The following is a 27907-nucleotide window of genomic DNA, read 5'->3' as shown; positions in this document are numbered from 1 at the left end:
TATGGAGCTTTACCGGGATGTTTGTGGCTCTAGTATACCAGATGGTACACACCTGTAGCCAGAGTTCAGCGCTGTAGATTATTTTGAAAATATTTTCTATGATGTCACAGCTTGCGTTATAAAACTAACAATTAAGATGGTATCAGGATAAATGGAGGATAGCAAACAGAAGGACTCTCTACTCCTTGATGCCTGACAGAAAGTCTTTAAAACTTGGTGTTGAATTTCTGTTTATTATAGCCCTCAGACAACAGCAATAAAAGCAGTTCTCTCTGGGATCACCCTGACCTGTCACTGCTCCAACTGCTGGCCCAGCAGCTTTCCCTCAGATGGGGTGTGCTACACAGCTCACTACCGCAGGACAGACCGAATTTAACACATGAATCCATTTAGTGTGTCTACCTATAAAAGGTTGGATGGGGGAGAAACGCTGGGAACCAAAGCCCAACGCACCTTCTGTTACACTGAAGAAAAAAAAAAAAAGGGAAAAAAAAAAAGGCACCTCAGGGAACTTTTCTAGCTTCATAACTAACAACTAACACAGGTGGAAACAGTTAAGAATGAAGTAGTTCCAGCTAAGAATCTTCTTTTTTTAAAACATTCATTCTCCACAGGCCTACCCTTTAGCAGCTGTTCTCCAACCCGGAGAACACCAGGCTCCCTCAACCTTGCTTAGCCCAAGCTTTTAGGCTGCCACGCCCCGCCACGAACACTGACAGGGCCGGTTCGCTGAGGGGAAGGTGGCGATGGCAGTTACGCGGTGCCGGCCAGTGCCCCTCGCCACCGGTAAGGCTACCACAGGCCCGCCCCGCGCGCAGCCCCTTCGCGGCCCCGCCAACGGCCGTCCGCGGCCCGCGCGCCAGCCCCGGGAACGCCGCAGGCCAATCAGCGCGCGGCAGCCGCTGACAGGCAGGAGGCGGTGGGAGGTGAAGCGGGCGCAGGCGACAGAGGGAGGGGTGGTGGGACGGACTGGCCCGCCGGCTGAGCTCTGCAATTGGCTGTTTCGCCGCCAAACTGCCCAATCGGAGGATGCTTTGTAAACGCGCCCTCAGCCTATCACAGGTGCGCTTCTTCTTCCGCTCCGGTAGTTTGAAACCGTCTGGCTCGGTGGCCGGGGGCGGCTGCTGCCTGCAGGTGAGAGTGGGTGGTGGGGGGCGGCCGGGGGTGCCGTCACCTCCACAATACCTTTTCCATAACCCCCCTGTTCCTTACCCGCACCCCTCCCTTCTGCCCCCCGAGCTTCCCACCGCCCTCTGAGGGGGCCTGTGGGCACTCCCAGCCCCCGGGTAGCTGGTCTGGTAGCCTTAAAGGCCCTGTTTTAAGGAAAAAAAAATAAAAGAAAACTCTCCAGTTTACGTAGGGAATTGTGCTCCTTCGTGCCTGTCCGCCCGTGTCCCTGCCCGGCCGTGGCTGCCAGGTGTCTGTGTGGCACCCTGCGGCTCGCCCTTATCGTCGATTGCTGACGCGACAGCGGTGGCCACTGTAGTATCAGCTCTGCAGGCCCCGGGGGGTAGGTGCAGAGATGCCGTCGTGAGAAGTTTAAAAACGCGGACTTGAGCGGGGCTGCTTTGCAAAGATGTACAGTTAAGGGGAAAGAGTATGTCCTGCATGAACTGGGAGGTGGAGTAGTTTTCTGTTCCCTAGGTGTGGAATCCTCGGATCTGAATGCAACATTAGATTATTTGGAAAGCAACACTTTTAGTCAAAAACAAACCCAAAAGTACAAAATCCTGAGCACAGCTCAAGCAATTCAAAATTAAGGAGTTGAGAGCAGCCATGCTGAGTCAAACCACAGATCTTTATAGTTGCATCCTGTTTCTAAAAGTAGGTGTCTTAACATTGTAATCATACAGTTACGGTTTGGAAGAAACTACTGCTGTTAACAGGAATCTTTCCTGAATGAAGTTAGACATATGTTTTGGCAGATGCTCCGGGAAGATTAGAAGAACATGGTAATTGCTTGTCTCTCAATGAAAATGGAAGAGATGAGGAAGATAGTATTTCTTCATTCATCTATCTAGTCTTTCTTCATTCATCTATCTAGTATTTCTTCTGTCATCTACACACCAGTGTACAGCAATAGAAGTATTTAGTAAACCTCCCTAAGACTTCAGATTTTGTGTTTAAAAAACGTGGTCAGTATATTAGCACTCATCAGGAAGTAGGGAGATGGCAATCTCTTCTTCGGAACCTTGGGCAATAGAAAATCTCAGCATTTAAAATTGTCTTTATACCATTTTTAAAATGTCCATCTTCAGCACAGAAATGAACTTCCCAGTCTGAAAGGTATAGCCACCGCAGCAGAGAGAGCTTTCGTGGTGCAGGAAGAATCAGCATCTAGAATAACTCAAAGAACAAAAAGGCAATTCATTTCCATCTGTATTCCTATATAGAGAACTATGAGATTATTGTGGTTTTTTGACGCTTTGAAAAAAGATGATGGTGCTTAAGGAGGATGTTCCTGCCAATTTAATGTCAGCAATTTAAAAATAACATTTCTGTCAGAAAATGCATCTGTTTAAAAAACAACTGAGAATATTATAATTGACAATTTTAAAGGTCTCTCCAAGAATAAACTTTTCCTGCATGGTTGTTTGCTACATTGTACAAGCAGTCAGTTCCTCTGGTAATTTATGATGGTCTTCTTCCCAAGCTTACTCTCTGCTGACAACTCGCTGCTCAATCTGATTGATTATTTTTCATGTGCATCAGGCAACTATATGACTCTGCCATTTATTCATTAACAAATTCACCTTGCTTGATACTCAGTTCCCACTCCCAATTCTGTAATTCCTTTCATTTCCCCCACGATATCCTTTTGAGTTCTTTTTCCCCATATCCTATCAAGTTTTATCACAAGAGCTTCAGTTCTTTACTGAACGACTTGTTCAAGGCTACAGTAGATTAAAAGATACATATATCTTTCAGAAAGTCTTATCAGTTTCTTATCAGTTCTACAACATCGTCTACTTCCCAAATGTTCAAAGAATACCTCACTGCCTTGCTTAGAAATTGCTGGAATGATTGGCATTCCCTGAACTGAAGGCACTACCTGTCCTTCCATATCTGCTCATCTTCCTGGGCCTATAAGGCAAGAAGAGTCAAAAAAGTGAAGGGAGACTGATGTTGGCCACTATCTGAAGGCTTCAGGGTATTGAACTGGAGCGTTAAGGGCATGGTCTCAGCTTGGGCTGTGGCTGAGGTAGTTCAGGCGGCAAAAAATCACAGCGTAGCTTAGTTAGTCCTGTGTCACTATAAGAAATAGTACTGAAGCAAGCTGATAAGCTCCAAAACAATACAGTATGAATAAGAACGAGGGATTGACGCAGGAATGTATCTGTAAATTAAGGCTTCTGTTATTCTTGATAAAGGTTTCTGTTATTCTTGATATATCTGTTTCTTCTTTTTTTCCTCTGCAGTGTATTTTAGTTACCATTGATGTAAAATTTTATATTGTATATCATGAAGCATTAGATATTAAACTTACTCAGTCAATGTGAAATAAGAGAAAACTTTCATATTGTTGCTTTTGAGTCTCCCATTGTTTTCTTTGAAAGTTAGTGGAAGTCTTTTCATTGTTCTGAGCATGGTTTGGATAAGAAAGCTTCCTACCTAGCATTGTATAATGAGACTATATGATCAGTTTAGCCCACAGAGTAGGCGTTGATGTAGTTTCTACAGCAGAATCTCCATTTCTGGGGAAAATGTTGGTGAACATGCAGTAAACGTATTGGAATTGAAAAATGAAGTTCAGCTTCTGCTGTTTTATAGACTAACTTTGTGCAGAATGTCATCAGATGAGGAGAAAAGCACAAGTCCAGTTTTGCCAAAAGACTCTGTTTGGGGCAGTTCTGTTTCTTCTGATCTTCAGGTAGGAAAGAGGTATCCTCATTTGGTTCATTGTCATGGCATTTTATTTGTCAAAGGATAATTATGACGAAATCTAACAAAACTTGCATCTTTTTTTATGTTTTACCTGTATGGGAAAATAATAAAGAAGTCAGTGAAAAGAAGGAAATTAGACATTGAGATTAAAATCTCTTCACTTGGATTACCTTTTGGGCATTTCACAAGACATTTCAATTTATGTGAAAATTCTTATGTAAATTTAAGAGGTTGATCAATGACAGCTACAAGTAAAATAGTACCGTTTTCGTACCTATTTTTTCCCCTGGTATTATTTTTTATGTGTGTTAAGTCTTATCAAGAAGCATAAATTTGACACAGTAGGATAGCAACCCATTGTTTCTGAGGGATGAAGTGTAACTATGTGTTAGGCTTCTTACACAACATTGTAAGAACTGAATTTTTTTTAATGGATTTATTTCCTTTGGAGTAGGAGTGTGGACAAGTTAATCTCAGAAAATAAATGCTTTTTTTTTCTTTTTTCTGCGTCAAATATGCCAAGATATGCTGGAATTCTAATGTTGGGAGTTTTTCTGTGCTCAGCATTCTTTCAGAGAATGCAAAGATACTGGATAAAGCCTTTGTCCCCATTCTTTTAAAAGCAGCAGATTTTCATCGTTTAGTAATTGGCTTATTCCTATTTGAGTAGTGGGTGAGGTTATTTCCCTTGATAGGATTCTATCCAAAACAGGCTAGTTTTGACAAAAATAAGTTTTGCTAGTTGCCCTGCAGAAATTTGTCTCCACTTCTGTCACCTGTTGGAATGGCATTTACAGCAGAAGCACTGTTAAAATAAGGTGGTTTTTTCTTCATGTGGATTTACTTCGTCCCTTTGAAATTACCTGTTTATGGGCAATTCATTTCTGCATTTCATATTCTTCTGTTTTTGTGGTCATATGTCATGGATAAGTTCTCTTAATCTTTGTTCAGCAATAGTAGTTCATCTGTGTTTCCAATGCCTTTTGTAGTTGGAAAACAGAATGAAGGCATTGTGCAACAAATTTTGAAAGACCAGAATTTTCTTTTATGATCTGGTTGATTATCAAGGAGGTTCTAAGGCCACCTTGTAGAGAATGATTAAGTAAACTAATGATGAATGACTGCTTTGCAAATGAGGATACATCTAGACTAGAATAGAGTAGTTCCAGTTGGAAGGGACCTACAACGATCATTTAGTTCAACTGCCCGACCAATTCAGGGCTGACCAGAAGTTAAAGCCTATTATTAAGGGCATTGTCCAAACGCCTCTTAACACTGACAGGCTTGGGGCATTGACCACCTCTCTACGAAGCCTGTTCCAGGGTTTGACCACCCTCTTCATAAAGAAATGCTTCCTCCTGTCCAGTCTAAATCTCCCCTGGCGCACCTTTGAACCATTCTCATGCATCCTATCACTGGATCCCATGGAGAAAAGCTCTGCAGCTCCCTCTCCCCAAACTAGACAAGCCCAAAAGTTCTTAGCCAGTCCTTGTTGGAGTCTATTACTGTTGAAAGAGAACAACACTGGGGTTACAGCTAAGCAATATGAATGTTGACATGGAAGTACTCTACTCTTTTTATGTAATTTTGAAGGGCCTTTTTGTTTTGTTTTGTTTGGGCCTTTTTGGTAATTTCATGCTTTTAAGTAGAGGCCAGGTCATTACTTTTTCTTTATAAAAAAAATCCACTGGCTCTTAGAGAATTTCCATTTTCTTATAATTCAGTTGTGCAAGACTTTGTCCATTCAATCCATTCTTCTCATGTTCTTTAGTAACTTTGACTGCAATCCTAAAGACAAATTCTATACAGCATCTGTAGATTTTTATAATGTTTTGAGAAGGAATTTAAAAAAACCACCCCTCTGAATGCTCTTGTGCCAATTGCTCGTTGCAGTACTAATTTATTTACTTCTACAAAACCAAGGTAGTATGCATTAAATGATGAAAACTCCTCTGACCTTCAGGCCTTAGAACTATATTCCTGTAGTTTTATGCTCTAACAGAATTTTTGTAGTTGACAGAACAGCGTGAAAGTTTTGTTTAAAGCAGAACAATGATACTAAGTAAACCAAAGATGTATTGTTAATTTTATTTTATTATGCTTTCATTTGAAATTATTGGTCAATATCGCATTCCAGTTGCAACATCCTTGTTACGGAATACTCAGGATTGAGATAATAGTTTTAATCACTCGATGTTTCCATTTCTGTTTTACATATTCTTACTGCAGTCTCCAGGATTTATTTTTTTTGTGTCTAAGTTTCTGGTTACACTTGGGATACTGTGTTTTCTTTGATACTTGCTTTCAACTTATTTCCAACAGTGTTGTAATATTGTAATTTTTAAGTGTTTATTTACAGGTTTTCCACGGGATCCTGTCTAATGACACTTTCTGTTGGTGTGTAAGAGTGTGTATTCGTGCACATAGTGGATTGTTTGGGTTTTAATAAGAGTGTTAGAATTTGAAAGACTAGATAAATTTCCTGCCATAACTTGATATGTATATTTTGAATGATCAGGATGTCTATAGTAAGACAGACTGTGTGCTAATGATTAAATTGTGTGACTCAAAATGAGCCACCTACTTGCACTTGACATCTGACCTACTGTGTCCCTTGAATTGGATAAGGTAATCATGGAAGCAGCTGGATCGGCTCTGACTGAAAACTTAACTTGTTTGGGGGTGAAGAATTAGTTTTAAGTTCCTACTTGGCCACGCGATCTCTTTGAAGAAGACAGAGAAGTGATGTAATGTCTTCTGCACAATCACTTAATTTAGATGAGTTAAGGTAAAGGCTAATATGTTGGCTTTTTTACTGTGCTGAAGTTTTGCTACAGGGGATTTTGTACAGTTCCATGTAGTTCCTGGTTGAATAATTCATCTGGAGTTACCTGTTTTCTTCTTTTGACATCTGATAACACCTAAACTGTATTTCTTTAGAAAGTTATGCATATGGAAAAATTGGTGACTTGTTGATTCGCAACTACCTATACCTTTTACTTGGAATGTGATACTTCCTTTTGTTTGCTTATCAAAAAGATACACTATATATTTGTAATTATAAAGCTTCATATACATTTATTTAGCCTTTTAATTTTAAAATGATAGGTTAGAAGATGGGAAATGGAAATTTGAAAGGAAACTAGAATTCATCTAAAATGTACAGAGCCTAGCTTCTTAAATTCTCTATTTAATTGAAACCCACATAAATGTAAGGGTCACACTGGAAGTTTTAAATTACTGTCCTTTTCAGCTGATAGATCCAAAAACATAGTAAATGTAATTGGTACCTTTAACTGATTGTTTCCTCTCTAACTTTCCCCAGCTTGAAGAGGAAAATAATATTTCAATTTACAATTGATTTCTGAGGTTTGACCTCAATAGGGTGCTAAGCAGAATTACTACGATAGTATTAAGTGGGGGGGGGGGAATAAAGACTGCTAGTGGCCTGGTTTAGTACTTTCTAACTGGTGGGTTTTTTTCAAAATGTTTCCTTAGTGGCTTTGATTAGTTTCAGCATTTAGCTGCTATTGTAACTTTTTTAATTAATTACTGAATTGTATGTTTAAGCTATAATAGAGATTGTTCACAATTTCACATTGAACTCTTAATTTCATTCTGAAAACCGATTTAATTAGGAGATTTAAAAAAAAATGTTGTTAATTGGCTTGCTTTGGTACATAATGTAGTGCCACGTGCCAGTTAGATTTGTTTATAACTTTTTAACAGGAAAGCTTTTGTATTATTTATATATATACATTCTCTGTGCCTATATAATTTAAAAAATGCATAATGTAAGGTGAGAATAATTATATCTAATCTAAAAAAATACTGGATAATCAAGCATCTTTTGATGATTGGCTTTACAACTCCCAAATTGTAAAGAAATTGTAATGTTATGGAATGTGAAATGTGACTGTGGTCAGTAGCATCTTTGTCATGGCTATAAAAGTAGCTATATTTTTCTTTGCAGTAATAGTAATGCTTAGAAGTAGTATTGGGTGATTAATAGCTTACATTATAGTATCTGCCTATTATAGCATCCAATTCTGGCATGTATCAAAGTCTTTCTGTGTAACTATTGCAGTGCATCTAGTTGTAATCACAATGAACATGAAACAAGAGAAAGATAAATTATAATGATGGTAGGAAAAACAGCTTGCTTTTGCAACTTTGAAGGAAATCCTCTTAGTTTTCACCATAATAAAAATAATAAAAAACCTCTCAAAAATTTCCGAAAACCATTTCCACTCCTTCTTATATATGCCTAGTTTTTAGAATGTAATTGTAATTTTATAACAATTTGTCATCACTTTGTGACAGGATGAATATGAAGAGCTGCTTCGTTATGCTTTAGTGACTCCGAGGTTTGAACAGTGTGTCTCAAAGCGGTCAGAACCTGCTTCAGAACTGAGAGCAGGTGGCAGATTTTCAAGTGTAACAGATGATGCCATTCACCGCAAGAGTCCAGGTAGTATGGAGCATATGCATTGTAGTAGTGTGCGGTAGTACGCGTTGAGCTTATAAGAACGATACAACTTTTTTGACTTAAATTTTGTAATAGCATCTGTTTGAAATATATATGTAGCTCATATAGTACATTTGCATTTTGCCCCGTAAGAAATTTAGGAAGGCATATTCACTGAAGAGTTCATTCTCTGACATCTCTTTCAGATGGCAGTCAATGTACAGGCAGCTCTCTGTTTTGTGATGCAGATATTTAAAGTTGTTGGTATAATAGTGCAGAAAGGGATGGCCTTACTTACAGTATACTTCATCAAAATTTGACAGGTCATAACTGGTTTTGCTCGTACCTGTGCTCCCATGATAGATACATGAGTATTTAAAATATGAGTATTTGGAAGTAAGGGTTACTTTAAAAGGGTTTTGTTTAATGACTAGTCATGTCACTACATGAATGTCATTCTTGCTGTTTTAGTTCAACCACTCTATTCTAGTTTTAGTTTATTGCTTGGTTTTTAGGACTGCGTGTCCTAAATTAAACTTAGTGTCTTGTGATGCATTAGTAACACTGGTCTTTATGGTTATACGTTGTTTGCTTTTGTCACTAGCATTTAGACTGATGCAGCTCTCTTAATTTTGCTTCAGAAGAAATAGTAAACAATCATACTAGCATTATTTCTTTACCAGGGAGTTTAACTTAATTAGGAAGAACTTACTTTAAACTAACTTTTATTGTTTATCGTGCTATTTCATGATAAAAATATTTATCTACTGTTTTCTTTTCACTCCTGTTTTTCTGACCCTTGAGGATGGGTTTATTTCTAGTATTTAGAGGATCATGGGGTGTAAAACGTGTAGATAATTTTACAACTAGAGACTAAGCAGCCTCAAAGTGCTGTGTAGATCTGGTGCTAATCATTGTCTTGGAGTAAATGCTGTTCATGGGTATTGTATGCAAGAACTCTTGGCCATGCTGATCAGAGCTAAATACTCTCTGCTAGCAGGAATTTACCAGGGTGATTGCAAAGGGCAATGCAGACTCTGAAAGTTGTTTATTTCACATTAGGAAAAGAATCATGAGTAAAAATAAATCTATCTTCTTAAATTGTATGTTGGTTTCACTGCAATATAAAGCAGTCTGAGTAAGCTGTCAGTTACCATTTAGCTAACTCATGTTAATACAATATAATAAAAAATTATCTAGAAATAGGTTCTTAAAATAGGGAATGCAACTAAAGTGAGGGAGGTAGTATTGGTTGTGCTCTATATCCTTCCACAGTGAGTCTGTGCAGTGGAGTTTAGGTACCTTCAGACACCCAAGCCAATGTCTCTCTTTCCAGTATGCCACAAGGAGAAATGTTTTGTCATTTTTATCAACTAATGGAGAATCCTTAAGAACATCACATCCATAACTTCTCCCCATATGGAATTAGTGTGGTTGTTCTTCTGAATATCACACTGCCATAGGAAATGTAGAAGGCATGGTTTTGAGTTCATTGAAAGCATGAGAATGGAAGTTCAGAGAGAGAGAATATTCTGTAACGTAAATAGATCTGGAATTAGAGTGTGAATAATGTTAGGAAAACTGCCAACAGAAGAGTTCCAAGTGCAGCTTTTGCATTTTGATTTTTATGTATTGAGGTTTATTAACTTGATCCAGTGTAGTTATGTCTTATGTGGGAATCGTACCAAGTTACATAAGAAATCAGATCAATAGAAGCTGCTGGTATTTTGTACTATGGCAATTACTCTAGAACAGTCAAACATTATAGAAAAAATTCTGCTATGGTAAGAGGTGTTCTCTAACTCCTAAAATGAGAGCAGTTTCTTGAGGTTAAAAAACTATGATAGAAAATGTGTTGATTGAAGGAATAAAACGTCCTCATCTTTTATACCAGGTTGAGGTACCAAAAATTGCAGTCTAATAGATTCAACTAAAAGTAACGTTTAAACTATCTGTGATTTCCATAGCTAAAGAACATTTTCTGGCTATTGACTCTGTCAAGAGTCCAATACTTTCTGACCAGGTTCCTTTAGATACTGCACACAGTCTTCTAGTACCAGTTTACTTGTCTGAAGAGATTTGCTGTTACATGGGACCTTGGTTTAACAGAGTGATACAGCAATATACTGAAATCGCAGTGCAAGCACATGTCACAGTCTGTTTGGATCTCAATGTAGGGGTCAGCATACTCTCTAAATTAAATTTTATTTTCTGAGCTCAATAGGAAAGAAAACAAGCACATCAAACAATGGCTCGATCCCCTGTGTACACACTAGTCTAACATGTTAACTAACTAATTCATCCCTTAATTCATGAGGTTTCTGACTCAAAAGTTCTCCAACTCATAAGTTGCAACCCGTAGCTCACACCTCTAAGCAAAATAACTGCCTAACTGATGGAAAGAGTGCTCATGCTTCCTCCTCCGTCACAGTGCAGGACTCCCCTGTATCACACCGGGAAGCATGAAAGCCTCAGCAGTCTGGCTGCTGTTGGATACGTTTCAAAAGCTTTTTGGGTAAGATAATGTATTTATATCTTGAGCTTGGAAGTTTGGACTATACTATTTCTATAAACTAGTGGATTATGAAGGAACTACCAGCCAATCAATGTGCAAGGATTATGACTGCAGGAGGCAGCAAACTGCAGGTGATAATGGCTGCATAATGACCTGTAGCCCTTCTGTTTATCATGTCCTGCCTACATGCTGTTCTTGCATTGACCTAATGGCACAGCTCCCAGGATATAACAGGCCTTAGCACAAGCTGTGTGTTAACTAAAATCTGAGCAGGACTTGAGTGAACAGTCACAGCATAGTGGAGTAATTGTAATAGATAGTTAGATCACAAAAAAAGCGTGATTCCTGTTACCGGTCTTTATACACTAACCAGCATGACACAGGGCGTCCCCAGTTGCTGGGAAGGACTATGTGGGTTAAAGCCATCTCAATCCCATTGCTCTGCTCAAAGTTCATTTTGCTGGTTGCTCTCAGTTTTTATACTGTGTTGGGTTGAGCGAACACTTCTTCCTTTGTGCTTGTCTGTCTAGCACAAGAATGCATTCACACTTCTACATTCACTAAGGCCATTTACACAACCTGTTGATCCACTCAACTGGTACAGCCATTTCGTAAAAACAGAGGCCACCCTCTGCCTTTCCCTGTGTTGAGGTAAGTTCAGCTTTCTTTACAACAGCTGTGGACACTCCCTGTATTCTTCCCTAAGCTTCATGACCATAGTGCTCATCTTCATCCATTGTAGCCGGCTGTTGATCAGTCACACCAGCAGATTGCCAGGATTCAACTACACTTGTAAAACTCTTTAATTGTAAAGCAGTTCAGATCAGCTGGGGGGCGCATTTCTCAGCCTGAGTAGTTGTAGGACAGTACAACTGGACAAAAAGGACAGTAGAAAATTTCAAACCCAGCTACGTGGAATTCTATTATGGAGCAAATTCCGGTTCAGGTCTTGTCCCCAGTGCTCTCTCTGCTTAAGAGTTTTGTCTCCCAGTTTGAGTGGAACGTTGTTTTGTAAGGGAATATTTGTGATACGTGATACTGCTGTTCATAAGAAAGAAGATCAGAATCAAAACACGAGACCTGAGCCTTTTTTTTTGGTAGATGACTCCAAACTATTTTCGATCATAGAATCATAGAATTGTTAGGGTTGGAAGGGACCTTTAAGATCATCTAGTTCCAATCCCCTTGCCATGGGCAGAGACACCTCCCACTAGATCAGGTTGCTCAGAGCCCCGTCCAGCCTGGCCTTAAAAACTTCCAGGGATGGGGCTTACATCACCTCCCTGGGCAACCCGTTCCAGTGTCTCACCACCCTCATGGTGAAGAACTTCTTCTTAACGCCCAGTCTGAATCATCCCCTCTTTAGTTTTAATCCATTCCCTCTAGTTCTACCATTACCCAACATCCTAAAAAGTCCCTCACCAGCTTTCTTGTAGGCCCCCTTAAGATACTGGTAGGCCACTATAAGGTCTCCTCAGAGCCTTCTTTTCTCCAGACTCAACAACCCCAACTCTCTCAGTCTGTCTTCATAGGAGAGGTGCTCCAGCCCTCTGATCATCCTCGTGGGCCTTCTCTGGACACGTTCCAGCACGTCCATATCTCTCTTGTAGTAGGGGCTCCAGAATTGGACGCAGTACTCCAGGTGGAGTCTCACAAGAGTGGAGTAGAGGGGGAGAATCACCTCCCTCGACCTGCTGGCCACGCTTCTCCTGATGCAGCCCAGGATGTGATTGGCTTTCTGGGCTGCTAGTGCACACTGACAGCTCATGTTGAGCCTCTCGTCTACCAGCACCCCCAAGTCCTTTTCTTCAGGGCTGCTCTCAAGCCAGTCACTGCCCAGCCTGTATCGGTGCTTGGGATTGCCCTGACCCAGCTGGAGGACCTTGCACTTGGTCTTGTTGAACTTCATGAGTTTGGCATGGGCCCACCTCTCCAGCCTGTCCAGGTACCTCTGGATGGCATCCCTTCCCTCCAGTGTGTCAGCCGCCCCACACAGCTTGGTGTCATCGGCAAACTTGCTGAGGGTGCACTCTATGCCACTGTCCATGTCGCTGATGAAGGTGTTGAACAACACCGGTCCCAGTACTGATCCTTGAGGGACTCATATTTGTCTGAAGAGAAGATCTTAGCCAGCATTGTCTGCTGCCTCTCTTTAACTCTGAGAGAGGGGTCATGCTCTTACTTTTTTTTTTCTTTTCCTGGGCCAAACATGTATCTTATGAACTCTTTGTTCCTTTTTACTGCCTAAACGTGTGCAATAGAAGTGAGAGGACAAATTTCCATTCCCTTGATTGCTTCTCTTGAAATATTTGAATAATTATCTTTTAATATGCTTGATATTACCAAATAAGAATAGTCATTTGCAAGCTGTAGTTAATTGTCATGGGACAGGGGAAAGAAATGCTCTTATTCTTGATGGTGATCACAATTTTGCATTGCAGTTTCATGTATTACTCATTACAAGGAGCTACGTATTCCCCTCAGTTATAGACATATTTATTATCTTTGCAAAGGGAAGCACTTTGCAAAATACAATTTGTCTTTTTTTTTTCATTTTGAAAATGAAAAATAAATGTTTAAAAACTGTAAAGAAGGTGCTTTTGATCTTCCCAAGGACCGAGGCAAGAGGAGTATTTACAAGGCACCATCATGCTTCTATTAACTACACAGTATAAATAAACTTCTGGTGCTCTGCAGCTTTATCAAAACATAGGTTTGCTGTTCAAAGTGTCACTATGTCCTGTCAGTCTAGGAAAGAGATATATCTCCTTTAGACAGAGCTTGAAACAATCTAGTTGTAAAAAGAAGATTATTTGGACTTTCAAAAAAGGACCTGACCAAAGTCTGTCCAGCTGCTCTGTATAACCTCTAGTACTGATCAAGAGTGATTGCATATTTGAGTGGTGTTTGCCACAGTATTAATGGCCTCAGAATACCCTTTCTTTTCCCCTGATAGTAATAACAAGACTTGCATGAACAGTGAGAAAGTAGTTCAGTTCAGGTTCAGTACTATATCTCTGATACTGATCAGATAGGATAGATTAGCAGGTTGTTTCTGAAGGACAGTTAATTTTTTTGTTTAGCTCCATTCTTTTGGTGTCACTACGTGCTCATACTAAAAATCAGGCTTTTTGACATTTGTTCTTTCCCTCTCTGGCTCTAATGCTGTTGCTGTGTTAAAATAACAAAATTATTAGGGTAGTGTTCTCTAACTTGGTAAAACAAAATACATCTCTGCTAGGTATGAAGTTAATACCTAAAAGTTTGTTCTTGGGCAGACCTTTTCAAGCTTGCAGTGTTTTTTCCTCTTTCTGCACATGATGTTGGTGTTGAGACGAACAGTTTCCAATGCCACGTGATGCCTTCTGAAATGAAGTTCGCTTCGTGAATTATTCTTTGGTCTGACATTTTGACTTTCTTCTCAGGTTTTTGAAACTGAAGTGGATGTTCCCACTGTGACAGTAGAAGTCTAATGACTGGTAATCTGTATTTGTTGCAGTAAATTTAGTGATACATAATACCTTCTACTAAAAGCTTCCAGTCAAGTAAGAAAAATAATTGGAATAAAACATGCTGTACTATTCAATTCAATGTCCAAATGCTTTTAAACTTTGAAACCTAGAACTTAATTTCCTGTTCTTGTTGCCAGTTTAGTTGATTAAATTTGAAAATGACTAAGACTGGAGCAGTGAATTATTTGTAGAAAAGATGTGTAATGATGACTCATATGCAAACAGTGGGAACATTGCTTCTCTTCAGGCTACCAGTCCTCAGTATTGATCCATTAAATTTCTGAGAAGATTTTAAAAGAAACAAACATACATTTTAGCAAATTGTTACGCTCAGCTTGGGCTACTGATAGCAGATCACATGTGAGAACAGTCTGTCAGAGCTTATTTACTTCATAAAAGCAGAGACGTCAGATACTAGACAAACACAGTAAAAATACCACACAGTAGTATTGGGATAACAGACATCTGGAAAAACAGCTAATTTCATTACCTCTACTATAAACAAGAACACAGTCTGGAGATTTGTTGGAATAAATGCATGTGGGATTAATGGAAGTACGTTTTTGTGGTTTATCATATCCAAATGGTTCCATGTCGTTGGTACCTTAGTGCACTGTAACTGATCATGTAATGCAGTGGAAGGAATAGAAGTGACAGAAGGAGAGCATTAGTTCCAAGACTGAAATGAATATGTATACAACTAGAAAATTACGGCAATACTGGAAGGCCAAGATATATTACATAAGAGGATGATAAAAACATGTAATAGGTATGCTCAGTGGATCCAGTGAAGGATACATCGTATGGTAAATGAGAAAAATGGAAGTTGGGTTAGGAAGATCTGTACATAGGGAGGATTAAGGGGAAGTGAGTGATGAACTTCTAATGCTACCATCTCGGACTATGGCCCAGTCTGTTTTAATATCTTGGTTTTATTGGTTACATTTTATTCTGTTTTTTTTCTTTCCAAATATCTTGCAAACTATGCTGTATAAATTGGATATCTTTGTAATCCAAGGAAATAATAAAAGTTTAAAAATAAAAACAAACTACACGTTTTTGCAGCAACATCACAACTGAAGGAAGAACACAGTGACATGCAGGAATGGGAAGAAGTGGTAAAGGACAGAACTGGGAATACTTGACAATAGTAACACTGCCAAATATTGTATATTGTGAAAGTCCAGCCAAATTCTTCATCACTGAAATTAGTAATATTTGAAGTAGTGTCGGTCATCTGTCATATTTTTTGGAGATCTTTACAAGCAACAAATATTCAAATTCAGCCATTAGCTAAGCAATACTTCTCTCATTGGCAGGAGAAACAATGACAAAAAGTTAGAGCCTGATCTCAATATACTAGTGTGATTGGGAATAATCTGTTTATGGCCCTCTGCTTATGTAATGGGGTAGGGCATTTGGTCTAGAGAAACAGTGTGTTAGATGGGGCTTCTTTAGACCAACCTGATTTTAATTTTGTGATGTATAGTTGTATATAACTTTAGGAGAAACACCAAAGAGCCGTTGTAACTGCCTCTACATCACAACTCTTCCTCATTTCCTTGTTTTGGAGCATGAGTGTAGTAGTTGTAATTCAGCCTACTTGACTGGGGGGAAGTGTTAGCCAGACAGCTCTTCTCACTTCCTTTGGACAGGAGACCTAAGAGTGACAGTAACTATAAAAGACTGTCAACCATCAGGCTCAGCCTTGAATAAATTAGAAACATACATTTCCGGTGTCCAATGAAAATACTGCTTTGTGACAAACAGTTAAGTTTATCTCTGCATGCTTGTGCCAAAAAACAGTACCCATCCACTATGAAACCAATTGTACAGACAGTATTTGTTCTTAGAACTTAAGACCAAAATGTTGGTTTCCTCTCTCCATTTGTGAAAGGAGGAGACTATTCTTTTGAAGTTGTCCTGATTGTTATTAATACAAGGAATCTGCTAATCCCTCTCCTTTCCAAATTTTTTTATTCAGCTGTCAACTCCAGTAACAAATTTTCTGTAAGGAGCAACTAAATATGAAACAATATTTAATTTCCTCTGTTTACATAAATATGAACGTCTTTATTCTTAGCTGTTTTTTTTCTTCCCGTCAGTGGGAACTCAAACACATGCCTGTTCGCTTCTGTGCATGAATTAATTTTTACTGCAGTGGTAGTTAGCCACAGCACCTGAAAGTGAGGCCTTATTGTGTACGGCATTATATAAATTCATAGTAGATTTTTTTTCCCAAGAGTTTAATTATATGAGCAAATTAAAGACTGCAGATAAAATGGATGCAGGTACATACTAATGTTGAAATATACCCACAGGTTGCATTGTGAATGCACAAAGGAAGGCCTCTGGCCTCAGGAGTTTACAGTGGCTTGAGGAAAATGGCAAGTTTTTAGATTTTTGACCTGGGCTGTTAATTGACAAGAAGTCTTTACTGAGAGAGATGCTTTTTGTTTCTGGCAATGCTGGTTTTTTGGTACTTGCTGTGGTCATCCTCTTTAATGTAAAAAATTGTTTTCTTTAAGGGAACGTCAGTTTTGATTTGACTAATGTTACAATAGGACTATTGGTTTAAATATACTTGTATCTTGGAAGCATATATTTGAATTGGGTTGTTTGTTTTACAGGGGGAAAGGAAGTTTCTGATGCCATAAATATTTCGGGGCTTGAGGGTTTTTTTAATGCTTGGTTTCTGGCTTCCTTCCAGAATGCAGACCAGTTAGCCTTTCCAGAGTATCAGTCCTTATTCTCTGTTTCTTTTTTAGTTTTAATATCAGTGAAGGAGCCTTCTGAGGCCAATATGGAACAACTTTGCCCTGCTTTTTCAGAAGAGACTCCTTCACAAGGGTCCACACATGGTCCAAGAGAAATCAACGAAGGCACGGTGACTGAATTAACCTTGCCCGATGAAAAAGTAACTCAAATAGAAAACATACTTGATCTCTGGAGTGGAAGTCTTAAGGTATTTATTTTGTATGGACTCCTTAAAAATCATATACAGATGTCAGTGTGCTGTAGAATAAGTGAGAATGCAGGAAAAGTTGCAGTGTGGATGCACTGGGAAATGGTGGTTTTCCTTTTGATTGTTGTTGCGTATTGCACATAAGCACTAGAGTATCTTGTTTCAGGCACTTTGGAATAACTTTCTCTGTTACAGATGTTCAGTTATTATCATTCAATAGTTCATTATGTCTGGTAGCATTTATAGATATAAACAGAATGTGTAATGAAGGCATCACTGTAAATATTCATGTCTCTTTAATTGCTAAGTGTTTTAAGATAAAATTATTCCCTCCTCTCTAATCTTTTAACTAATTGCACTACTGTCATACCTTTAACTTTTCAGACAAATGTTCTGACTGAATTAAGAAAGTGGAAGCTTAGCTTGATCGAACATCACAAGCTTCAAATGAGACAAGAAAAAGAGAAACACGCTGCACATGTGAAACAATTGAGCAACGAGATGGAAAACCTGAAGGAGTTACTACATACTTATGAAATCTCTATTGGCAGGAAAGATGAGGTAGTAATTCAATTTCATAATTCAACAGTTCCTTTCTTTTTAAAAATATTCACACTGAGGTTTTGGGTCCATCTCTTTGAACAAAACTATTCTTGCAGCAGGTGACATAGAGAAGTAAATAATATATTTGGACTGTATGGGAGAAAAAGAATCATTGTTTCTAATAATGTTATCCATAATAACAATGGAAACTTAACATGTTATGTATACATATTTTGCATTGTTTGCTTCTTAAATCTAGGGTCTGTGTTTGCTCGTTACTTATTTCATGAAGATCATACTGTCTTAGATGGTTCTTTTAGCTCTTACACTTTAAAAGCCTTTAATTTTTCAATGATTGGATTGGGTTTCTTGAATTTTAAATGGACAGCAGTCTCCTAAATGTTAGAGTCTCTACTCCTAAATGTTAGAGTCTCTATTTTAGGATTCTTAGGAATCGTACATTTGTACAAATTCTTAGGATTATATATTTGGGGTCTCGGAGTTAAGCTTTTCTGCTATCAACAATATCAACAACTTCAAAATTAACAAGAATTGTGGAAATGGATATAAAACTTTGGCAGCCCTGCAATCACATAACGTAATTGAATCCTCTTATTGCTGTTCTGAATTTTTAACCTTGTACTTGAGAACACTTATTTTTGAGTTTGGGTTTTTAATTCCTATTTATCATTGCTTTATTTTTTAAAAAACATCCATTGAAGGAGTTAAAATATGGAGGAAGATGATATTCTATGTCCATTTGGGAAACCGCATAATCTTCAGACCAAGCAAATATAAATGGATTAGTATAATACCATTTAACATATATGCAGAGCCATAGTTTTTTCAGTGTATACCATTCAAACGTATCTAATTCTGTTGGGTATCACTGTATGTCACTCCTGTTTAATGAGCCATAATTCTGGATGATAATTTGAAGCAGTATTTTTTTCTGCTATCAAAGAAATTATTTCTTCAGCCAATTTTATAGGTTTTTTCCTAAAAAAAATAAATAATAATTTTCAATAGAAATTTGTTATTGCCACAACATTAACAGTAGGTGGCAGTGCTTCCACATATCACAGCATATTTATCAAAACTGCTATATTCTGACATGGGCATAATCCAAAGTCCATCAGCCTCACAAATATTATGAATACTGTGGATTCTTGTTTTCACATTGTAAATCTCACAGATGCTTTTTAGTGGCAAAAATATACTAATTAACAAACATGAATTTAGGCTAAGACTTCCAGCATGTATCAACAGGTATGCAGCATTAATAGTTGATGTTTTATGTTAGTATATGACACTTTTTCAACAAAAGTAATTAATTTATTATATTCATTTTCTTTGCTTTCTATTTTCTTATTGATTTGTTGATAATTTATGCCAATTTACTTCTAATTTTAGATAAATCATTGTTATATAGCTGGGACTATTCAGTTCTTGTGAAACTGCGAAAAGTTAAAATTAGTCATATTTAAGCAGAGAAAAGTAGCTTATACTACATTCGTTAACATACCGTATTATGAAGAACTCATTCTTAAAAATCGAGGGATGGATCAGCTTTAAATTACTTTAAATGTATCCAATTGACCTTTATTTGTTTCTGACTTTGATATTTTGAACACCTTAAAGAAACCAAACTTTTGCCTAGTAATGTTTCATTAAGCATTCTGAAGACTGACTGAAAGAGTTTGTATGAAATTCTGTACTGAAACGAAATACGAGTTTTTTACTATTTGCTAGATGACTTTGTTGATTTAAGGGTAAACTTTATTTTAAGTATAATTCATTTCATTTGTATATGTTCAATAATTATTGCATGTAACTTTTGCAATGTAACATATTAAGATATGTTTGCCTACAACATCTTAGAATATTGTTTCTCACAATCTTTATGCAGTAGTTAAGTTTACATTAATGCAAGGAGTCCCAAGATTGGTCACTATTGCCCATTGGAGCTGCTTAGGTGCGACTGGAGGCAGAATCACGCTTAAGTAGTTAGGCAAAAAGATAGAGAAATACTCAGTGATTTGATGTACCCAATTTGCATCATGTCTAATTTTTAATCAGGGAACCTCAGCTGTTTCTGTATTAAAACATATTTAGAGATTGGTGGTAAGAGTCCCTAACTGCATTCTCTGTCCAGTAGGCCATCTTGCCTCTCAAATGTTTTGATTGCTATAGGCCTATATGATATCTTTAATGAGAACTTTTAAATGAATAACAATTCTTAATCAGATTTTTTTTAGTTCTTAGCAACTCCTTAGCTTGTTTACTCTGTTCAGACAATTGAATAAGCTTTCTGCAGATAAATCGTTTCTTTACACTTCATTTAATTAGTAATGCACTAAAACAAACTTTTAATATAAACATTCCTGATTTATCAAAATCATCTTTGAAATAAGTGACTCTTCTGACCTTATGGTACAGTAACATTTAATTATAAGGAAGTAGCACAGAAGACTGCAGAGGCAGGATGAAATCATTCAGTTGAACTTTTCCTAAAACTACACAATGGAAGCGTTTGTACTGCAGTCTGAGCGTTGAAGCAACAGGAATTTTACTTCTGATTTAAACTCTGATTATTGTTTTCTGCTTGATTAGTGTAAAGGGAAGATTCCGTAGAAAGCATCTGTTAAAAGCAAATGCTTTGAGTGAAAAATAACTGATGTATAAAGTACATTCTATTTGACCTTACAAAGATCATAATTATTGAAATAATGTTCATAAATATTTTTGCAGGTGATTACTAATTTGACACAAGCATTAGAGAGGCAAAAGGAGAGAATAGAGTTGATGAGAAACTTTACACTGTGGCGGATTCAGCACGTCCAAGCCAAACAAGAAGTATGTGCGCAAAATAAAAATGCCATGAAAATGAAGCCTCTGAACTCAAAAGGGTCAGAGTTGCTGTAGTTCCTCTTTCAGTTTAAAGAAATGAGAGTGTTTCTCTTTTTCTGTGTTTGACAGTGTCAGATAACAGTTTGAAAACATTAATTCTAAAAAGAATGCTGCTGTTGGAATACTCTCTGGAATGGAGAAGAAAGTCAAACCTATTCTTGTCTTATATTGCTGCAATTACTGTGATCAGCTCACAGCAAATCACCACTGTTGACAGTATCTGCATTTTGTGCCAATGAAATCTCTATCTAAATTTCAAACACATTACATTGTGATGTGACACAGTATCACATTTTGGGGGGAAGCCATTTCCACAACTAGAACTTCAGCTGCCCTTTTTCTCACGTTACCAAATCTTGAAGTAGCTAAGTGCTAGTCGCACACAACATGCTGGGTATTGCGTCAGGCGTGTAACAGTAAACAGTCTTCACAGTAAAAGTGAAGCATGACAAGAAGGATCCCATGTCAAGACTGCAAACCTTTCCCATTCAAGGCTGTTAAAAAGGAGAAGCTGTATGTGGGACCTTTGTTCATTGGTACAGATTCCTGTCTACACTCAAGTTCATTGACGCTATCCAAAACTGCTGAATTGCAGAGAGGGGTAGCCTTTTCTCTTTTCCTTCCCTCCCATCTTAGAATTTGCTAATAATTTACTAATTCATTTCTTAAAAAATAATTTAATGCTGTAATACCTTATGTGATGACTATTTTGAAATAGAGTAGACTAATAGAATTGCCTTAAAGGACTTTTTAAAGCATCCTGAAGACTAAATTTATTTAAAAGATAGGTGGGTTTTATGCTAATCATCTGCAATCTTTATGACTGCAGGTTTTATATGCTTCCTACGGTGAATAAAAACATGCCACATCCCCACTAAATGGCTTCACACATGCATGGTTACACCATATACGTGAAGTGGTTGCTTAAGTGTCATTAAGCTAAGAGTAAAAACACTGTTTTGTGTTTTTACTCTTTACACTGTTTGTGTAACCTAGGAGTTTGTCAGTGTGGTTTTTCATACTGGGGACAGTAATGCTCAGTGACATGTGTGCAGGAAGAAACAATGAGCTATGCTATGTTTGTGTGCCACTTCACTGCGGCACGTGTAACTCAGTTTAGGCATTCCTACTGTGGTCTATGTAATAAGTTGTAAAACCATCATCCATGCTCTCTTGAGTACTTAGATTTTTAGGGAACTTGAACTTGCATATGATGTGATTATATTTGTTCCCTAAGGAATATGCAAATAGAATCGCAGATAGACAATTCCGGACAGCTTTGACGAAGAAAGTATGGGCAGCATGGCGCTCTCTTAGTGAAGAAAAATGGAAAGAAAAAGTTGCAAAAGCCTGCCAGTTAAGGGCAGAAGATGTCTGTGTTCAGCTCACCAATGATTACGAAGCCAAAATTGCAGAGGTAAAATAAGGTTTCTTTTTTTCATTCTTTCTCTCCTTTACTCCGCCACCCCCATCCCTCCGAAGTATCTCTTTCTCAGTAAACTTTAAAAACACGAGAACTTTCCAGCAGAACAGAGCTCCCAAGTACACAAGAAGATTTGGAGAGATCCAAGATCTCTACTATGGTTCTAGATGTGATTTCTCTTTTCCCCTGCATCTGACATAAAATGTTGCTGATCTGCACGCACAGGTGAAGTAAATTGAACTCCTCCTGAAATGAGACAAATTTTTATTTCTCCACCAGTAGGGATGATATTTTTTTTTTCTAAGAGCATGCTGTTAATATTGGCTATGCATTTTGAGGTCTTACTAATGGAAATAGAAGACCATTGTTAGTGTTATGAATGATCATGAGTAGTACAATATTTTTTCCTTTAATAGCTGCCCTGTTAAAGGCTGAACTTAAGTTTGGGCTCGCCTCCAGCTTGCCAATTAAGCTTATTAAAGAATTTTCAGAGCTTAAGTTGAAGTTATCATTGTGCGCAGTGGGGCACAGTAAGTAAATAAAGTTTTCAAATGTGTGTTTTAAAAGCTTTGTATTTTAACAAGACATTAAACCTAGCGTTTTAAGAACAGGCTTACCAAATGTTGCTTACCAGCACAAAAACAGTAAATAGTGAGTTACAAAGGTAACCTGGTCTGTCTTTTCTCAGTATTTTTAGTTTATTACAGTAACTGGAAAAGAGAGATTGTTGGTGGCAGTTCACCCTATGCTTAAATAGTTTTCTGGGAAAACTCGTTCTTCTGTTAAGGGAATCCATGTTTCTGCAGAAATCTAGCTTGTGCTGGGTGCCAAACTTCTAAAAGACAAAAACTTGCAAGACGAACTTCTGCTTAGCTGCTTAGGTAGGGTCTTTCAGTACTTTTGAATGCACTCATGTCCTTGGTATGCTCTAGTCCAAATACTGTGCTGTAGTACAAAGAAATGAGGAGTAGCTGTTCATCTCTAGTGAACCAGAGATTTTGGTGTGAAAATGCTTATTTTTGTAAACGTAGTAAGTGACTTACAAAGCTAACTGAGGAATATGTTTGTAGTTTGCATTCAGAAGTACAACACAGCTCTTTCCTTACGCTCTTTCGTAGCTAACTGCTGCTTTGGAACAGACAAAAGCTGAGATTCTGCGACTGCACAGTGAAAGAGAGCAGTATGAAGACACCATGAAGAAAGCCTTTATGCGTGGTGTATGTGCATTGAATCTGGAAGCAATGACCATGTTTCAGGGCAAGGACAGTAGGACAGATCCTGGTCAGTATAAAAAGCAGCTCTGATCTGGCAGTGTGTGTGGGTTTTTGTTGGGTTGGTTTGTTTGGGTTTTTTGTTTGTTTTAAAGAGTTCTCCCTTTTTTCTTTTTTTTTTTTTATTTATTTTATTTAATATGAGGAGTTATGGCAATACAGCATTTATCAAAATCTTACTGCTTTAAAAAGTCCTTTTGAATACATTGAGAAATATTCTGATTCTGTAGTTGAAATGTGGAACAAGTTCTCTTCATCCCTTGTTGCTGGGAGGATGGTAAGCTGCAAGTGAAAGCAGAACAAGAAGCCAGGGATGGCAAACTTCTTAAAATACTGTTGAAGAATTACCCAGAATTCTATCAGCACCCCAGTTACCAGGGGTAACTGCCATCTCTCTTGACCCTTTCCAGTACATGGTGTAGTTCTTCAACATCATGATGGACAGTAATCAGAGTTCTTTGTCCATTTTCTTGGGCCTCTTTCAACAATCGCTTCAATTCATCGTGTCGTAGCAACTTCTTCACTAGTGAGAGATTCATCCCAATAGGAGTAGGCAGCAAGTCTCGAATCAATGTGTAATTAGATTGTAGCAATTGAAAAGACGTAACAGGAGCTGAATAATTGAAGTCACATCCAATGATGTTAGTAAAGTTACAAACACAAAGATTTGAGTTATTACTTATATCTACTGCTATGTCATCTACAAATACAAGACTACAGGGAGACCTCATGCAAACACACCCTTTCCCAATATATACAAGCACAGTTTCTGGGGTTTCATCAGGTTGTATCTCGAAATGACAAACATTCTGGTTGGTGTCAAGACAAATGTCTTGTGCCTTGAGAGTATTACTCTCACAAATGAATCCTTGTTGATCTCGTGAAATGCATGCTTCAACATCAACAGTTTGCCATTTATTCTCGTTTTATTGTGCCCAGACTCTATGCTCTACCGGATGGAGTATAGCTCCATGGTGATTCAACCCCAGGGCGATGATTGGGTATATGGTGTATACTGAGGCATTGCGTATCGTTAAGACAAAAGCTGTGGCTTTGCTCTCAATGGGATCATAGGTGAAATTAACCAGATACCACCAGGATTGAAATTTTCTCTCAAACTCAATTGCATTATCCCATATTACTTTTCAAATTTCGGTGGGCAAGGTGCCTTCTTCACCTTCCCTTATAATTGCGGCTGTCATAGATTGCATCCACAGTTGGGCTTGGATACAACTAAGGGCCAAGGAAACATTGTTTTGGGTTGTACCAAGTGCATTTGTGATCAGCTGATGGTCTTTTTCACCTGTTTCTTCCCACTGAGGCAATATATTCGATAAAAGCCATTGGTGATTTCCCAATGCTGATAGAGAGGACTGTAGAGGATGTTTTAATTTGTCTAGATCACTAGTAGTTGTGACTAGTTTGTTTGCAAGCATCTCGGCATCTATACTATTTAAGACTCCCAGTCCTGTTCCTAAGATACCAGTCACATCTCTCTTCAGTCGTTGTGAGGTGGCAACAGTTCGTCTGTCCACGTACAGTTCATTTAAGGTTCCTGTAAGACACAAAAGAAAAGGGAATCTGCTTGGTCTTACTTGACCGACGGGGTTAAAAAGACAGCGAGGTTCACCAGGAATAGTTGTTAAAAACACTCCTGGTCCCCAAGAATCTCCTGCTTCTTCCTCACTCAGCATAATTCTGTCCCCCCCCTTCAGAAGAAACTCGCCACACGTACTCAACAGCTGACTCTTCTGGTCGCCTCGAATATTTCTCCCTTATTTTTGTTAACTCGGTTGGTGTCCATGGAACGGTATGCACAGTGGTGTGAATTTCATCATCATCATCAACCACAGTTTCAGTTTTAACCAGAGGACGTAAAGGAAAAACTTGGGATTTCAAAGTAAAAGTCCTTTCCTCCTCATCTTCTTCCTCATCCTCACTATTAGACAAAAAATCTCCAGTCTGGGTTCCGGAATTTGGATAACACATTAACTTACGAATCTGTTGGACCTGGGTCAAGGGCTGCATTTTATCTAAGAGCCCAGTCACCCTTTCCAATAACATTTTAAGTTGAGCATTCTGGTTTCCTAAACATTCATTCTCACTCACAAGCTTATCAACTTGAGTTCTTAATTTTTCTCCTGTCTCCTTTTGCAAGGCTAATGATGACTTCAGCACCTCATTTTCCGATTTCAGAGTTGCATATTCTACAGCTGAAATCAGATTAGGAGCAGGGGTTTCCCTAGCTTCTTGTTGTGCACTAAGCAGGCGCCTAACACAGCACAAATCACGCCCTTGCCTTTCCCCGCTCTGAGCTTCTGTGAAACCCGACACTCTTCAATACGTTCCCCCACTTTCTCTTCATCCTTCCAAAATTTTTGGGCCCACTCCTTCCCAGCCTGGGAAGGGGCACAATCATATTTTTGCAGCAGTTTATCCATGGCAATCCCGCCGGACTACGCCAAATTCTGTTGCGTGAAACGGGGCCAAGCGGTTTTGGCAGAAGATAAACCCCCTTGCGTTCTAACACTCCTCACCGAGGTGGGAGGCTAGGTGCGGCTGGGTTTAAATTCTGAGTGATGCCCAATTCAGCACTATCAGTCCAATCACGTTTAATATGTATTAAACTATTACGATTTGGATACGCTAATAGTGGACTGCACCTTCAGTCTAGTCGTGCTCCTGAACTAGCACGGCCTCTCTCAAGTTTTGGTCGCGTTCAGTGAGAAAGCGAAACGACTAGCTACTTAAACAGTGCAGTTTATTTAAACAACAGATATACAGGTTCTTTAGGATTGCCGGTGATAAATACACTGTCTGCAAAGCACGTGCAAATAAAGATATTGCTAAGTATACAAACGCACGACAAAATTATAAACGATACAGCCTGGCTATAAATGTAGGGTAGAGATTCTCTAGAGAAATTTCTAAGTCCCCGAGAAAGCGCTCGGTGTAATCGAAGTCTTACCCAAAGGCGTCCCTATGGGGGGGAAGAGAGGCTCAGCCCATCGACTGATCCCAGAAATCAGCAGTGGAATTCTTTGCGATGGTGTCTTCCCTGACATCCCTTCTCTCTTGGGCTATTTTTATATTATTTTTTTATCTTCAAAGTGGAGTTTGAGTGACTTTAGTCATATGTACTTTTATTATGATTAATGTATTCAAGGAGGAGTGTTCACACCTCGGGGGCGGATAGCCTCCGGGATGGAGGTGTGTTTTGGTACATTGTGGTGAGCAAAGTTCGCACAAAGGACAGCACTTCATCAACTTTTGACGAAATGTTGGCTCGGGTAGCGTGTAGGCCGCTTATCAGTTCCGTAGTACCATCTCGTCCCCATATCTGCTATTCGTCACAAGGGAAGGCCACGGAACAAGCGCGTTCCGTTCCATCCCTCGTGTAGTTTCGCAAACAGCCTTGTACAGGGAATCACAGATGTTGCATTCTTCGTGTGCTAGCTGCGGCTGTATTCTACCTCAGAAGCCTCTTGATTTTATGACTTTCCTTAATGTGTGAACAATGCTGTATTTTTGTATTCTTGGCCAATTTAGTAATTATTGCACACCCAGACAGCTCTCCCTTCTTTCTTAATACTGCCTTTTAATGCAAAAAGGGCAAGTACGTCTCCCAGGTTCTGTATTTAGTTGGAGTTCTGTGCCAGAACAGGAAACACCAGTGTAATTATATCAGCAGAACACTCATAAAACTTGCACAGCTACACAAGAAAGAGCTGCACACCCTTACTGATGTAATGAAATCACCCCCTCAGTGTGAGACAATCTATAGCAGCAGGGACATAGTCGTGCTGCTGCAGCAGACTACATGAAAGAGAAAATAGCTGTGCCAGCAGGAGTGTCACAGCTGTGTGTGTGGCTTAACAACCAGCTGTACTGGCAGCAGTTGTTAATGGCCTTAGACGAGTCACTTCAGTTGCTAAACTTAACAATCTTAGGCAATAAGTTTCTGAACTACTTCAGAGAAATTCCTCCCCAAAAATGCATGCGTGAAGAGGAAATAAAAACCTGAAAAAGGTGTTAGAGGACACTCATCTGTGCAGCTGTCTGAGCCTGTTAAACGTATGCGGTATTTATGCAGTTGCTTAGGAAACCAGAATACAACACTGGCTAAGCACAGTAGCTATGTGCTAGTAAAAACATAGGAACAGGATCTGGGGAAGGTCAAGAATGAATGTTTTCTTGAAGATACTGTGTTTGGGAATAAAGTTACAGGGCATTGCCCAAGTGTTTTATTTTTCACCATGTTATAACTTAAGAACTACTGTCTCTTGAAGCTTTATCTTACACTTATTTATTGTTATCCAAAAACATGCAACAGACAATGGGTTTCCCTGATGATGATGAGTGACTAAGTTGCGTGAAATAGGAAAGGATTTTTTCTGTAAACCTGTAAAGAAGAG

At 38.6% G+C, this 27907-nt stretch overlaps 1 protein-coding gene across 11 annotated transcripts in view; it reads left to right on the top strand.

Annotated features, from left to right (window-relative positions):
* The first annotated feature begins 997 nt into the window (after positions 1–997).
* The window catches only part of POC5 (POC5 centriolar protein), a 32757-nt gene continuing 5847 nt past the window's right edge, over positions 998–27907 (top strand). For 2 of the 11 annotated variants that reach the window (XM_054185803.1, XM_054185799.1), the window contains exons 1-7: positions 998–1134; positions 8209–8356; positions 17149–17345; positions 17730–17906; positions 20640–20744; positions 22036–22215; positions 23340–23502. In XM_054185803.1, coding sequence (XP_054041778.1) covers positions 1030–1134; positions 8209–8356; positions 17149–17345; positions 17730–17906; positions 20640–20744; positions 22036–22215; positions 23340–23502 — 1075 coding nt within the window. In that variant the 5' untranslated portion in view covers positions 998–1029. Of the gene's footprint in view, positions 1135–3771; positions 3872–5948; positions 6674–8208; positions 8357–17148; positions 17346–17729; positions 17907–20639; positions 20745–22035; positions 22216–23339; positions 23503–27907 lie in introns of those variants that run through there. The other 9 variants (XM_054185801.1, XM_054185807.1, XM_054185804.1 and 6 more) reach the window with 9 other exon arrangements.

Source organism: Rissa tridactyla, chromosome Z, assembly GCF_028500815.1.
Source record: "Rissa tridactyla isolate bRisTri1 chromosome Z, bRisTri1.patW.cur.20221130, whole genome shotgun sequence".
NCBI lineage: Eukaryota > Metazoa > Chordata > Aves > Charadriiformes > Laridae > Rissa > Rissa tridactyla.
The sequence above is the reverse complement of the archived record's forward strand: the minus strand, read 5'-3'. Positions and strand labels throughout refer to the sequence as shown.